Source organism: Dreissena polymorpha, chromosome 2, assembly GCF_020536995.1.
Source record: "Dreissena polymorpha isolate Duluth1 chromosome 2, UMN_Dpol_1.0, whole genome shotgun sequence".
NCBI classification, from domain to species: Eukaryota; Metazoa; Mollusca; class Bivalvia; order Myida; family Dreissenidae; genus Dreissena; species Dreissena polymorpha.
This window is the reverse complement of record NC_068356.1, coordinates 120,553,930-120,570,726: the sequence shown is the minus strand read 5'-3', so window position 1 is coordinate 120,570,726 and position 16,797 is coordinate 120,553,930. Positions and strand designations below refer to the sequence as shown.

At 38.0% G+C, this 16,797-nt stretch overlaps 1 protein-coding gene across 2 annotated transcripts in view; it reads right to left on the bottom strand.

Moving 5' to 3' along the window:
• Positions 1-13,268, bottom strand: part of LOC127868755 (protein mono-ADP-ribosyltransferase PARP14-like) — a 100,988-nt gene extending 87,720 nt beyond the window's left edge. For both annotated transcript variants that reach the window (XM_052410784.1, XM_052410786.1), the window contains exons 1-2: positions 13,153-13,268; positions 7,587-9,228 (exon numbers count right to left, since the gene is read on the bottom strand). In XM_052410784.1, the coding sequence (XP_052266744.1) occupies positions 7,587-9,174 (1,588 nt within the window). In that variant the 5' untranslated portion in view covers positions 9,175-9,228; positions 13,153-13,268. The remainder of the gene's footprint in view (positions 1-7,586; positions 9,229-13,152) is intronic.
• Positions 13,269-16,797: the final 3,529 nt, after the last annotated feature.

The window sequence follows — 16,797 nt, the reverse complement described above, 5'->3', positions numbered from 1 at the left end:
TGGACAACACCTTTCCATGCGCATACAATTTTTGACCCCTGTGACCTTGACCTTGAGGTCAGCATTCAGGTTTAGAAATCTGCGACTGCGATTCCAAAAAGGCTCATACCTGCTGTGTCCCTTCAGATATTGCTTTCTTATTTGGTATGCATTGTGTATCTGGACAAGACCTTTCCATGCGCATGAAATATTTTACCACTGTGACCTTGACCTTAGGGTCCGCGTTTAGGTTTTAAAATCTAGTATGTGGTTATCTCCGCCGTCTGTCTGTCCATCCTGGCATCAATCTCCTCCTACACTATTAGCACTTGAACCTTGAAACTTACACACATGGTAGGTATGAGCATACCGTATGTGCCACAGTGCACTATTTTGAGTTTTGATCTGACCCTTGGGTCAAAAGTAATGGGGGTTGAGGTGGGGCAGGGTCAGAGATTTTCACTCATTTTTTTAGGTTATTTTACATTTACTTCTTCAACTCAACACCCATTTACTTCAAATTGATACTGAACATCTGTTATGACATACGCGTCGGCCTCTGCCGCGCCATTTCTAGTTTCCCAAATGGGCTGGTACTAGTACTTTTCCTAATTGGGAAAAAAAGTCAATGAATAAGGACGTATGGCATAAATTTCAGTTGCTGTATACACTATAAACCACTAACCATGGCTGGTAATTACTTAGAGCCACGGTTTTGAAATACTATGACAAACTCACAAAATAGCACAAATGCAATCTAGACAAAACTTGATTTATTTACAGTACTGCACATTTATAAAGAAAATTAAGAGAAGGCAAAATAATTGCATTATTCCATTGCATGACTACAATTAAAATAGTTGAAACACTATCAGTTTTTTTTTCCTTCTTTGTGACCCGCCGAAAAATCAGCCCTTTCCCCTCCGATTTTTTGCTCCCCTCAGCTGGTAAATTTTCCCCTAGATTTCATTTTCCCCTAAAAAAAAAAAAATTTTTTTTTTTTTTTTTTTTAACCTTTAAATATATAAGTTAACCTGATCCAGTGTAGACAATAGAAAAATATTGCATAATTAAATTTTCTGTTTCCTTGAATTTGTTTTAAAAACAGTAAAATATGCTTAATTGATTATTTAAGACTTTCCTTATTTTCCCCCAAAATCCGGCGTTTCGTGTGATTTTTTCCCTCTAAAATCCGGCGTTTCACGCGATTTTTTTCCCCTCAAAAAAGGCCAGGCCCTTTCCCCAAAATCAGATAAAAACCCTTGACTATATCAAAATTCACAAATCTGAAATATTTTTACATACAATAATTTTCATTTTGCACAAAATATTTTTCATCAACATAAAGTCATATTATAAACGCTTTGAAAGAACAAGGATTTCCATGGTCTGTATGTTCCCATTGCTTGCCACATTTCAGTTCTGCATATTAAATATAAAGCTCTGTGTTAGACGCCACTCATTTAGTTGCCAGACATACAAACAGTAGCCATTGGTAAAATTTTGCTGTTCATTTGAAAATACAACTTCTGTATCAACTAGAAATGGCGCGGCAGAGGCCGACGCGTATCCCCACGCCGCATGTTTGACCCAGGGGCGCCCCAGGGTTTGTAATGGGGCCATGCATAGTTGAGATTGACCGTATTGTCATAAGAGAAGTTAAGTATCAATTAGAAGTGAATCAGTGTAGAAATGAAGAAGTTAAGTATAAGGAAATTTTGGGTGGGTGTGGCCTATGTGGGCGGGCACCCCAGGCTTGGTAATGGGGCTATGCATAGTTGAGATTGACCGTATTGTCATAAGAATAGTTCAGTATCAATTAGAAGTGAATCAGTGTAAAAATGAAGAAATTATAGTAAAAGGCAATTTTGTGTATGTGTGGCCTATTTGGACAAGCGCCCCAGGGTTGGTGATTGGGCCATGCATAGTTGAAATTGACTGTATTGTAATAAGATAAGTTCAGTATCAATTAGAAGTGAATCAGTGTAGAAATGAAGAAATTATAGTAAAAGGCAATTTTGGGTGGGTGTGGCCTATGTAGGTGGGGCACCTCAGGGTTGATAATGGGGCCATACATAGTTGAGACTGACCGTATTGTCATGCATAGTTGAGATTGACCGTATTGTCATAAGAGAATTTCAGTATCAATTTGAAGTGAATCGGTGTAGAAATGAAGAAAATATAGTAAAAGGCAATTTTGGGTGGGTGTGGTCTATGTAGGCGGGGCGCCCCAGGGTGGGTAATGGGGGCATGCATAGTTGAGATTGACCGTATTGTCATAAGAGAGGTTCAGTATCAATTTGAAGTAAATCGGTGCAGAAATGAAGAAGTAAATGTAAAATAACATAAAAAATGAGTGAAAATCTCTGACCCGGCCCCACCCCAACCCCCATAACTTTTGACCCAGGGGTCAGATCAAAATTCCAAATAGTGCAGGGTCGCACATATGCTCATAGCTACCATGTGTGTAAGTTTCAAGGTTCTAGTGCTTATAGTGTAGGAGGAGATAGTAGCCAGGACGGACAGACAGAGGGACGGACAGCGGAGATAACCACAATATCCCGACGCTTTTCACATCCACTTAAGTCCCTTAACATTTGATGCAAGATTCAGGAAAATCCTTCAAAGGGAATCAGAGATCTGGAGTGAACACAACGATGAAAGCTGAAATCATTTAACTTTAAATAAAACTTTGACCTTGAGCAGGCATAATCATAGCTTCGGCACATCGTCTTAATGCTCTAACCATTTTAAATAAGTTTCATCATTCATGACAATCCGTTGGAGAGTATAGCAGATAAAGTGGACACAAGAGTTACAGAGAGACTGACAGAATGACAGACACTGATATATTAGTGCACCACAGAAATTTGTGAAGTAAATTACATCTGTGCTATATTAATTGAACTATTCAGCAAAAAGACTAACATATAGGACTATATTTCAAACAAGGGCTGTTTGAAAAACATGCATGCCCCCCATTTGGGCTGTCCGTTGTAGTGGCAGCCATTATGTGAATACGTTTTTTGTCACTGTGACCTTGACCATTGACCTAGTTACCTGAAAATCAATAGGGGTCATCTTCGAGTCATGATCAATGTTCCTATGAAGTGTCATGATCCTAGGCAAAAGTGTACTTGAGTTATCATCCGGAAACAAATTTACTGTTTCGGGTCACCATGACCTTGACCTTTGACCTAGTGACCTGAAAATCAATATGGGTCATGTGCGAGTCATGATCAATGTACCTATGAAGTTTCATGATCCTAGGCGTAAGCGTTCTTGAGTTATCATCCGGAAACCATTCAACTATTTCGGGTCACCATGACCTTGACCTTTGACCTAGTGACCTCAAAATCAATAGGGGTCATCTGCGAGTCATGATCAATCTACCCATGAAGTTTCATGATCCTAGGCATATGCGTTCTTGAGTTATCATCCGAAAACCATTTTACTATTTCGGGTCACCGTGACCTTGACCTTTTACCTAGTGACCTCAAAATCAATAGGGGTAATCTGCGAGTCATGATCAATCTACCCATGAAGTTTCATGATCCTAGGCATATGCGTTCGTGAGTTATCATCCGAAAACCATTTTACTATTTCGGGTCACTGTGACCTTGACCTTTGACCTAGTGACCTCAAAATCAATAGGGGTCATCTGCGAGTCATGATCAATCTACCTATGAAGTTTCATAATCCTAGGAGAATGCGTTCTTGAGTTATCATCCGAAAATCATTTTACTATTTCGGGTCACCGTGACCTTGGACCTAGTAACCTCAAAATCAATAGGGGTCATCTGCGAGTCATGATCAATCTACCTATGAAGTTTCATGATCCTAGGCGTATGCGTTCTTGAGTTATCATCCGGAAACCATTTTACTATTTCGAGTCACCGTGACCTTGACCTTTGACCTAGTGACCTCAAAACCAAAAGGGGTATTCTGCGAGTCATGATCAATGTACCTATGAAGTTTCATGATCCTAGGCCCAAGGCTTCTTGAGTTATCATCCGGAAACCACCTGTTGGACGGACCGACAGACCGACCGACAGACCGACATGTGCAAAGCAATATACCCCCTCTTCTTCAAAGGGGGGCATAATAAGAATTTAACAAGAGATGTGTTTGTCAAAAAACACAATGCCCCCTACTTCGCCGCTTAATTATTATTTTTTTAATAATGCAGTTGAAACTGACCTAACGGCCACCTGCAGACAACGGTCAGTCTGGAATCCCCCGACGAAAAACACTATATTACACTTGAAAATAACGGCCACCTGTCCATAATGGCCAATGGCCTCTATATTCCACTCCGAAATTCATGTTTGAACTGAAATAAACGGTCAGGCATCAGCCGTCTCGAGTCGCAAAATTTAAAAACACAGCCCATCATTTGTCCGTCTATTTTGCGCTTAAAGCGTCTGATAGCGGTTATTGCCTTTGATATAATAAAGGCGGCCCGCTGCGAGTAAACAAATAATAAGGTGTTGAGAAGATTTGTTTTCCAGGGATAATTGTGGGGGTATCTTCAAAAGAAAATATGTCAGCGTTTGTGACACGTTTAAAGTAATTATCGCCAATTAAATGACTGCTAATTAGTACTCTGCACTTCCACCATCCAGCACCGTCAGCACCGTCAGCGAAACGTGACAGTGCATCGATCGCTTTAAGAACGTTGCTTTGTCAAGGAATAACCAGGTAATGCTTGACTCAATCATGAAATTTCAAGATGAATTCTTTGCGCACCGGGCCAAGTGTTCTAGTATATAAAAGAAAATTAGCGAGATTTTTAGCGTGGAGTGAATTGTTTTGATTGTTGCGAGTGATAATTGTTGTATGTGTTTTGAAGTTTTTCGCATGATAAGTTATCTTGTTTTTTTGTGCATGATGTGCTATGTTTTTTTTTTGTTATAAAGAATGAATGAATGTTTGTACTTTAAATGAGGTTGTTGAATGAAAATGCTGTTTGTGTGATGTTTGCGAACGAATAAATTTTAACAAATTTTTTGCGTGTTTTTCTTTGAATGAGAACGGTACAGTTAGACCGTACTATCGGTTTATGACAGCGAATCCGCTTTTTAGAATTGTACGGATGTGACGTCAATGGCACGTGACAAGCTTTATTTACTGAATGAACGAGATGCATGAGTGAACAGTTATACTAGCGTTGATAAAGTCATTGCTTTAGTTTAACAATATGAAATTAAATCAATCTATAAGATATTATTCAGTATTATTCAATGGAAGTAAATTCTGTTATTATGCTTAGTTAACCAGGGCTTTCCTTAGACCTCAAATCTCAAGAGTCAAGGACTCTTGGGACCATATTTTCAAGAGTCAAAATCAAACTTATAAGAGTCCTAATAATAACCCAGGAGAGTCAATGATTTTTTGCAATTTAAGCAAATTACTGAGATATAATATGTAAAAAGCAACAAATCAAAAGATATGTTAACATTTATTTCTTACATTGTACTGTCACTACAACACTGTGCATTTAAACACAATATCTCAATGATAAATAAATACAAAACATGTATTCTAATACAACATTTACTTCATGTATACCGCAGAGTAATATGTCATATGTTGTAAGCAACATCTCAAAGAGTAATATGTCATATCATGTCTTACACAACATCTCAGAGAGCAATATGTCATATGTCCTACAAAACATCTCAAAGATTGCATACAAAATATGTATTCTAATACAACATTTACTTCATGTATACAGCAAAACAATATGACATATGTCCTACAAACTAACAATCATTTGAGCAAATAAATAAATCATTCATGCATTTAAAGAGTGATCTCAAATGGGTGCCCCTAGTAAAGAAAAGGTAATAAAACAACACTATGACTACACACACACACAACTAGCATAAAACAAGCAAACTATCACTTTCTTCTCTTGCACATGTCCTGAAACCTGCGCAGCACATTCTGGGATGGAATAACAGATTCTGGGATCCAATAACTTTGTTTGACCGTTTCGCTTGACTATTAAATTAAGAATGAAATACAAAATGTTAAAAAAACACATTTCCGCTGGCTATCACAAAAAAACATACGGGTGGCACCTTAACACAATAGCCTATATAAATCGGTAAACTATAAAAGGAAATTATTTCTACTCACCGATAAAGGTGCCTCCGTATTTAATCCCATTAAAAATTCCAACACCCTTTAATGATTTCATGTGCCATCTTCACTGAAGACGTGCGACAAACACGCCATTTTCTATGCCTTCTCAAACGGCCAATTATTACGCCTACATGTATTTTGTAATCAATTAGCACATGCGAAAATTGTCACTTTGCCACAAGGTAAGTTATATCGGTTCTATAGTTATTTTTAGCAACTTTGATGCAAAGCGTGTAATTTGACATTGTAGACATATGACAGCATAACTTTCGCGCGCCTTTGAATTGAGCAAACATGAAGTAAAGCAGTGATGGGTGCATTCAGCTTTGGAAATACATTCTGACATACTCTGGAAATATCTCAAAATATGCTTTACAGTGTACTGTGGATATGGATGTTATTATTTTATATTGAATATTATTAAAACTGACGCGGATGAGTCCATTCTGTTTTGGGGGGTTTATAGTTCTTCTTAAATACTCTGAGCTTTTATGAGTACATACGTACAGCTCAGAGGGTCAATACCTGGGAGTTGGATTATTACAACTAGGTAGGTTTAATACACGTCTTTTCCTCAAACAGCTGATAACAAAGGCTATGATAAATAATGGAAAGTTAATACACACGTCATCGAACCAGCAGTGTTTTAATTGGTCAATACTAGATGTCTCAATTAACCAAACTCCGCCTACTGGGTGGACTTGTGCTTCGATGATTGGAAGCGGGCGTTAACAATTAGCGTCTACTAAATGAGATACTCCGCCCCGAGCCAATTATCGCTTAGTCTTAACAACTTTTGATCTCGTTGACGCAAGTTGGTATATTCCCCCGGATCAAATGTGACGCATGACATAATTTTCTCAAGAGTCAAAAAGGGGTCTCCTGTAATTTTCAAGCGTCAAAACCCGGGAGCTCGGGTCAAAGGAAAGCCCTGGTTAACGACAATGAGCATTTGTTTTACACTGTATGCAAACGACTGGGTGGGGTAACGACTTAGCAATACTACCAACTGACCAAGCATCTTAAAATTGTGATCCGAATTCAACGGTCACCTGTGGATAACGGTCACTTTGGTCATTTCCCTTGACTGACCGCTGAATTCAGGTTTGACCGTATTTCTTTAAAAAATTATTACTTCCCTTGTGAAAATGATCTGTACCTGCCAAATGATATAAAATATAAATTATCTCCCTTAAAAGCTTGTTACTTCCCTTGGATTTTGTTTTTTGACATTTGACCTTGAAGGATGACCTTGACCTTTCAGTCTTTCACCACCCAAAATGTGCAGCTCCATGAGATACACATGCATGCCAAATATAAAGTTGTTATCTTCAATATTGCAAAAGTTATGGCCAATGTTAAAGTTTTCGGACAGACGGACGGACGGACAGACAGTTCAAATGCAATATGCCAATCTACCGGGCGCATAAAAAACATATTGCATGCAAGTAACTTACCAGTGTTGGATACAGGACCGGTTCTCTGGTAGATGTTATTAATGACCACACCCTGAGGCTGATGGCTTCTAACCACAGCTGCTGGGGACCGGGGCCTGTACTGGTTCGGTCTGGGACCCGATGGCTGTTCTTTACCAGGAGACTGGAATCTTGGATGAGACTGTTGATTCCCGTGAACTCCCACACCCTTTGGCATTGGGCTAGGAGAGGTCATGCTTTGGTATGGACTTGTATTTGGATTGGGGTTGAAGTTCTGTGGTTTCAATGCACTTTGCATACTCATCTGGGTATTGTTCAATCCAGAACCGACACCATGTACTGGTCTCTGTACTATATTCTGTGCAATACTTATGGAGGGTGAGTTCTGCTCCACTTGTTTTGGAGAATGGTTAAATCCAGGCAATTGTTCACCATTTTGGTGCGATTTACTCAATATTCTGATTGGTGGTTTTGGTGAGTTTGAGTTCATACTTACATGTGAGTTCAGTGGACTAAGTCCGGTGCTAGAATCTGCAGGATTGAGTCTGTCTTTCCTACTTAGAATGCTGATGTGATCATTGGTTGGCATTCTGTTAAACATGCTTGCATGGTTGGCTTGAGAGTCAGGATCTTTCTTTTCAAAGCTGGTAGGTCTGTCCGTGAAACTGCTAGAAGAGGATGATTGGGGAGAGTATGGTGGCTGTGGATCTGGTTGCGAGAGCGCAGGGTGAGCTAGTGGTTGTCGTTGGGGCTGCTGAAGTTGGTGCTGCTGAAGCTGTGATTGCTGCTGTTGCTGCCACAGAAACTGCTGCTGCAATGGCTGTTGCTGCATGGGCTGGGTATTTTGTCTAATATGTTGCACTGGAAGCTGGCTGTAGGGTGTGTGTTGCCATACGGGCTGATGTACATACTGCTGTTGTGCAAACAGGGGCTGATGATGGGACACTGAGGAAAATGCCTGAGAGTGCTGTGGCTCTGCATGTGGTAGGTCATACTGATGCAACACTGGTTGCCAGGCAGGCTGCTGGGGGCTTGTCATGTTATGCATGAAGGGTCGACCAACGGCTGGGGAATTCCGATTCTCTTCAATCTGTGGTGATGGAGACTTTGTAAATTTATCGTGCTGACGGTCATCATGCTGAACAAGTGGGTCTAAATGATGAAGTCCCTGTTCGTGAGTGAGATGGTGTTGCTGATGCTGTTGCTGCTGCATCTGCAAGGTCTGCTGTTGCTGCAAGAATACCAGCTGCTGCAGCTGCTGTACAGTTGGAGTACGGTTCATATCGCCACCAGCCCAACTCTGTGGCTGAGATCTAGTCAAGTCTTGTGGTTCCTGTGGACTCTGCTGTGTGTGGGCGTGTGGGAATGGCTGCCAGCCCCTTTGGGAAAATGCTGAAGTGTGATCTTGCCAAACCTGCTGCTGTGGGCGACTGTTGAAGCCCATGCCGATGGGCAATGCCTGGATGCCTGGTGCGGTCTGTGGCTGTGACAGTGAGATGTGCTGCCACATATGCATATCTTGCTGCTGCTGCAGTGCTGAAGGGTCCCCATGGCCGGTGATGTGCTGTCTTACTCTGGGTGGTAAACTAGGTGGAGTGTCATCTGTCATTGTGCTGTTCAGTTGGTTAGTGGGTATTCAAGACATATCCATAGTCTTTTTGTTCTGTAAAATATAAAGAGTCTTATGTCTCAGGTATTGCCCCAGAATTTGTCTCAGAAAATGATATAATATCAATTAATAAAGAAGCAATGTTAAGCAACTCATGAATATATAACGTCTGACTTAAAACAATTAAAATTTAAAGGTCGCCGTGGTGTAATGGATATGGTGTCCGCCTTGCGACCGGGAGGTCACGGGTTCGATCCCCACCGTGGGAGCGTTCTTTAGATTCCCCCAAAGACACCAAGTACTGGTTCTAGGCCCAGGAAACGGACTCGAGAGCGTTTATATAAGCCTAAGGCTTTCGACGCAATCGAGCTAAAATAAATAGGTTTAAACTAAACTAAAACAATTAAACAATAAACACATAGCTTTTGGGGTGACCTGTTGGTCTGCAAAATAAGGCTAGATGCATCTCTGCAAAATATTGAGTCTATTGTTATTTAAAGAACTGTAATATCAACATATTTGACCATTGTTCTTTAGTACAACCTTGACCTTTGGTCTAAGGGGCACAAGACTTGTGTGTAATACATATATTTTGAGGTTAAGTATGACATAACAGGTAGGGAGACAGTGGCACTCACCGTCTTAGGATAGTAGCCATTTGCTTTCAAGTTATTTTCCCAAAGCAAAAAGGTTAAACAAAATTCCCAATTTGATAAAAAACAAGGGCTGTTTGTAAAACATGCATGCCCCCCATATGGGCTGTCAGTTGTAGTGGCAGCCATTGTGTGAATACGTTTTTTGTCACTGTGACCTTGACCTTTGACATAGTGACCTGAAAATCAATAGGGGTCATCTGCCAGTAATGATCAATGTACCTATAAAGTTTCATGATCCTAGGCCTAATTATTCTTTAGTCATCATCAGGAAACCATTTTACTGTTTCGAGTCACTGTGACCTTGACCTTTGACCTAGTGACCTGAAAAATGGTCATCTGACAGTCATGATCAATGTACCTATGAAGTTTCATAATCCTAGGCGTAAGCATTCTTGAGTTATCATCTCGAAACCATTTTACTATTTTGAGTCACTGTGACCTTGACCTTTGACCTAGTGACCTGAAAATCAATAGGGGTCATCTGCCAGTCATGATCAATGCACCTATGAAGTTTCATGATCCTAGGCGTAAGCATTCTTGAGTTATCATCCGGAAACCATTTTACTGTTTCGAGTCACTGTGACCTTGACCTTTAACCAATTGACCTGAAAATCGATACGGGTTATCGGTCAGTCATGATCAATGTTCCTATGAAGTCTCATGATCCTAGGCGTAAGCATTCTTGAGTTATAATCCGGAAACCATTTTACTATTTCGAGTCACTGTGACCTTGACCTTTGACCTAGTGACCTGAAAATCAATAGGGGTCATCTGCCAGTCATGATCAATGTACCTATGAAGTTTCATGATCCTAGGCCTAAGCACTCTTGAGTTATCATCCGGAAACTATTTTACTATTTTGAGTCACTGTGACCTTGACCTTTAACCTAGTGACCTGAAAATCAATGGGGGTCATCTGCCAGTCATGATCAATGCACCTATGAAGTTTCATGATCCTAGGCCTAAGCGTTCTTGAGTTATCATCCGGAAACCATCTGGTGGACGGACCGACCGACATATGCAAAACAATATACCCCCTCTTCTTCGAAGGGGGGCATAATAAATAAAAATAAACAATTTCTGTAGATTTTTATATCTTAATTTTATTTCAATTATATCTAACAAAGTATATAAATATAATTTAGATCATTTTTGTGTTTTCAATTAGAAATTCCCACGAATGGATAGACATTTTCAGAAAAAATGTGTTAATCTTCATGTTCCAACAAATTAATGAGATATTCTTTAAAACACTGTCACGAAAACAAACTTTCTTAGCAATTGTAAATTGTATGGAAAGGCTGTTATTTACACAATATTAATAACAAATGGGCTGAGAGAAAATAATAAATAATAACAACAAAGGCCATGGTGTAAAATTTTCATTTTTTTTTGCCTTTGGAGCTTGATAATTGGAAATCTCTTCTTGCCCTTGCTAAATCTTTACATCCCCTTTAAACAAAAAAAATATAATGCTCAAGAAAAAATTTAACAAATTATGTTTGCTTGTAATTACTTTCATATAAATGATGCCTTTCACAAGAAATTTTAATTATCATTTGTAAATTTTCCAACATATTGTAGAGTAAATCATTACATGATTCACAACATCTTAACAAGACTGGCACATACAATCTTGTTACATGTAACAAAACTAGAGCTTGTCACATAAGTGATGAAAAATACCCCGAACACACATGTATTAATATAAAGCAATATGAATGAAAGCTAGGAATGTGCCTCAGACACTGATGCATGTACATGTTTACTATAAGCTGGTGGATGCTTTGAGCTAAATCTAGCAATTAATTTATCAAAGTATTGAAATTCAAATCCTGTTTGTGTAGGTATGTGCAAGAAATGACATTCAACTATTGATTGACATATGGAACATGTTTTTTATCTTTTCACTTACAAATCTTCAGAGTATTCATTATGAGAGCTGGATCAAATTCAACAGATACAAATGACATTGCGGAAAAACTGACAAAGGGGCAAAATTCTGCAAAAACTTGTTGCAGTGGAAATGTCTGTTTTTAAGTCCATCTAAGACCCCCTCCCCCCTTGTTTAGGAGGAGTTGAAAATACCAGCCTTCAAGCAACAAAATTGTCAATAAGGCCTAAAAAAAGTGTTTGTTTTAGGTTACGGGCTCAAAAAAATGAGGGTTGGTAGGTCGGGAATTATTTTTTTTAGTGTAGGATCTGTTTATATCGGAAGAAACTGAAGCCATCAACGAACTAGAAGATTGTACACAAGAAATAAACAATTGGATGAACAGTAACAAGCTCAAAATGAACGCTTCAAAAACTGAATACATAGTGTTTGGAAGTCGCCCTCAATTAAACAAGTGTAACACTCAGGACATTGATGTATGTGGTGACAAGATCAAGCGACAAAGTAGCATAAGATATTTGGGCGCATTTTTGGACGAAACCCTGAACTTTAAGGAACACGTTAAGAGAAAGTGTAGATCTGCAATGTTAAATTATTTCAAAATAAAAAGCATTCGTAAATACTTAACACAAGAAGCCACACAAACACTAGTTCTTTCTTTAGTCATTTCCCATTCGGACGATTGCAACGTTATTTTGTACGGCATCTCCAAGAGTGAACTGGCAAAACTACAGTGTATTCAAAATATGTGCGCAAAATTGGTTTTGAGCCGTAGAAAAAGTGAAAGTTCAAAACAATCACTTTATGACCTGCAATGGCTGCCAATCAAGGCTAGAATCAAATTCAAAACTCTTACATACATGTTTAACTGTTCAATTGGTAATGCCCCTGCCTATTTGACCGAACTTCTATCCACTCTGATTTCTAAACGTAATCTTAGATCATCAGCATCATCAATAGGCTGTTTTAATGTACCTTTCAAAAAGAAAAGATCATTAAGTGATAGAAGCTTTAGTACTGTAGGTCCAAAACTATGGAACAACCTACCTTTGAGTTTCAGACAATGTACTTCAATAGACACTTTCAAAAAACGACTTAAGACATACTTTTTCGGTGACTTTTTTTGCATATTTTTAAGGAAATACGTGATGTACCTTTGTATGTTTTTAATTTGTGTTTAGATATTATATTTTTATTGTTATCTGTGACAGAGGACATGAAAACAGAAACAATAGCAGCTGGAGTGTGGCCATTAAATGCCTGAAAATTACGATAACAAGTTCCACAACAGTTTTATCTAGCCTCAGGTGGGTGGGGTAAGAAACTAATATCATGCCGATTTGAGATGTACATTTTCATACAAGACTATTGGCTTTATATTGTTGTGGCATTAGGAACTAATAAATATATAATAAAGAATATGCATACATTGTTGTCACGGAATATAAACTCTTATAACGGAGTTTTGAGATATTTTACAACTTGCAGCGAGGAGTTTAGTTTCGGGAATTCTAAACATCCGGATGCGCATGCGCATTGCATTCTAGCGAAAATCAAGGTTAACAGACACTAATATTTCAGATAGTGCTAAGGACAAAGTTCGTCAAACCTTCAAAGAACACAACCAAGGGCAGCATTACAATAGGTTTAGATAATAGATAGTATAAATAGAATAAATATAAGGATTATTATTTTAATCGTTAGTTTTGGTTGTAGTAATGTATTAAATGTAGTAAAAGTATTATAAAAACAGGTACATGTAGTAGTAGTACAGTCGATTGGTGTATAACGGATAGCTAAGGACTTCGAGTCTCATTTCAACGTAAACACCATGCATTCAGTAATTAAACCATTAAATCTAGATAGACACATGTCTTTCCTATTGAAACATGCCAGCGGTTTTAAAGTAGTAGTAGAAGCAGCAGCAACAGCTAGGAGCAGTTGGAGTTGTAGTTGTTGTTTTTGTAGTAGTTTAAGTAGTAGTAGTTGTTGTAGTAGTAGTAAAAAACTGGCCTGTAACTCTAAAACTCTTAAACGTTGGCTTGATAAAACTTCATTACACATCAAAAGACTAATGCATGTTTGACAACGTGTTTTGGTCCAAGACAGTGCGCTCAACTATTCTTTTGCTTTAATAATATAATGTACATTTTCTCCCCAAAATGTACAGGCTATACAAGACCCTGGCAATCTCCTACTGTATGGCTGCGACTTTGTACAAGACTGTTCGTCACTCTTCCAGCGTTCCTACTTTTTCCTACTTTTTTAATAGCTTCCTACTTTTTCCTACTTTTTGGTAAAAAACTCCTACTATTCCTACTTTTTGGAAAATAAAGTCCGCAAAAAAACATAAATATGAACTTTGTGCTAGTTATATTTGCAGAAAATGAACAAAAGATGTCAAACTTACTGGTTTCTGTTGTTGAAAGACGTGGCAAACATGTCCCTATCCATGTGCATCATCTTTCATCATCATGAAGGTGAGTCTCTCAGGTATTTTAAATATTTTTTGGCTGAACTCAAGAAGCATAGAATCCTCACAATGCTATACATGTATAAACCCAATGATGCCATGTTGAGGGTATTTTTGGTTATTTTCAAATGTTGTTTTCATTTCCAAAAAAGTATGTATCAAATATTAGAGATGTGATTTCTTTGATTTCCAGTTATAGAAATACATTATCATTTGAAAGTAACCAAAACTATTTGCAAAGCTATTACCAGCTAAAGGAAAATACTATTCCAATTTTATAGCTGCAGCTTTGCATTTCTTTTTCTGTCACTATTTACTTGCTTGGGAACCTCATTTTCACTGACATACATGTATGTTTTTGATTTTATGTTTGTTAAAGAATATTAAAATAGCCATTTGAATGGTGACAGTAAAAGAATTTCATTCTACTAACATACAATGGCTTTGAAAAAGTTGCTTTTTATTTGCAGATCATAGATGTAGTTGCTTTCCACATGATATAACCGCATGATATAAACTAGCTATGCCAGGTAGAAAAACTAAGTTCAACAGGTCTTGGCTTGTGAAGCTTGACAATAATGGAAACAGTATTGGTGACTGGTGTGTACAGGATTCCTCAAATGAATTTGCTGCATACTGTTTTGTGTGTTCCAAGAGCATCTCTTGTGCGAACAATGGTTTATATCAGGTTATCAACCATGCTGATGGAGCAAAGCACAAACAATGTATAAAAGAAAAAGAAAAAACACAGAAACTGCTGTTTGTTTCCAAACCTACTCCTTCAACCTCAACAAGCACTCAAGGAGGAGATGTTGGGAAAAGTGTATACCTACAGCCCCTTGCACACACTGAACAAGTGGCAAAAGCTGAAGCTCTATGGGCATTGAACGTTGCAGCAACTGGTATGTCATACAGTTCATGTGATGGTCTTCCTGAACTATTTAGAGCCATGTTTCCAGGACAAGTGTCTGCAGACTTTACCATGAGCAAGTCCAAAATCTCCTATTTAATTTCTGATGGGATTGGACCTTTCTTAAGGAAAAAGCTGGTTGATCAAATTAATTCCAGTAAAGTTCCATATACAATTCAGTTTGATGAAACAGGGACTTGCCAAGACAAAAAACAATGTGACATTCTTCTGAGATTTTGGAATGTTACCAGGGCTCAGCCTAGGTTCAAATTTGTGGGAGAAGTGACCCTCATCTGAAATTAGGGAGAAGTGAGTCCAAATTAGGGAGAAGTGAGGCCACTAAAAGGAGAAGTGGTTTCTGTTCGGCGTTTAATAAAATCATCACTTGTTTTATAACATTCATTACACCAAGCCTATCATCATCAATGACTAACAAATAATATTTTTAAAGACAATAAATCCTTACATAGTAAGACACATAAATCAATTCATACAAATAAAACCTGTGATTTCCATGTGCATAATACAAATCAACAGTAATTAAATATTGTCATGACGATCCAACACTATATACATTATAATGTACATGATAATTACATATTGTAGAGCTTAAACCCAAATTAGAAATCTTATTTTACTACTGTTATTTTTTATTAGCAGGCAAAATGCCCACCGTACTCATGCCTTCTGTCACATACAGGCTTTAATAAATCTACAGCACTAATCGGTCCCTACGGGTATATTCATCCACAAAAAATTCATGTCCAGTAACTAAAGACTGATGATGAAAAGCAGGTGTAATCCCCTGGATATTGAGCATTTTATGCATACATTTTCCATCGAAGCGCGCGAAAATTATTCGGGACATGTATAAACGTCACATTATTGGCATGGAAAGCAAGGGTGTATTGAATTGTGTGCACTACGTTGATACGGACACGTTTATTCGCATTCGTTACAGATCCTCGTGTCTTGTTAATAAGAACCAATGTGCACATATTTAATAGCTAGAATGTTAAAAGTTTGTTTTCTGAGTTCAAGTGTTTTGATTCAATTGATTACTATATTTTGAGAAATATTTTTTATTTGTATGCATTTACTAACATAATACACTACGAGGGATATAAAATAATAGTCGTTTACATATGGATATATCAAATTATGGAAATTGGCACTATGCACGGGTGTGTTAGTTTTCTTTTAAATGGTTATGAATTCAAAATACTTTACGCATCGACTGGAGAATTATTGTTTAAGAGTTTTGAAACACAAAACAAGTAAACAGTAGAACACACTAGAGTTAATCGTATTCATATTAACTGTTGGGAATGTGTCGCGCATGTTAACTTTTTTGTGCGTAAAACATGTCCATAACGACGTTATTTCATCGCTTAGGTAAACTACTGCATATGTATAAACAATGTGCGTGTTCTCATTGGTTACTATCTATGTTAATGTACCGTTTAACTCTGCCTGCAAGGCGGTGTACTAATTGCGCTTGCAGAACAGAGAACTATCAAAACTGTCAGTGAAATGACACTCGCTTTCATCTTTTGATCTAGGCCTTAATTGTTTGGAGTGAATGCCCATGATTGCTATTTGACTGGATAAGCTTTTACAGCAGTCGATCATGATAATAAACCGATATTTTAACCAGCGTCATCAGTGACTTCATGACATGTGTAAATAG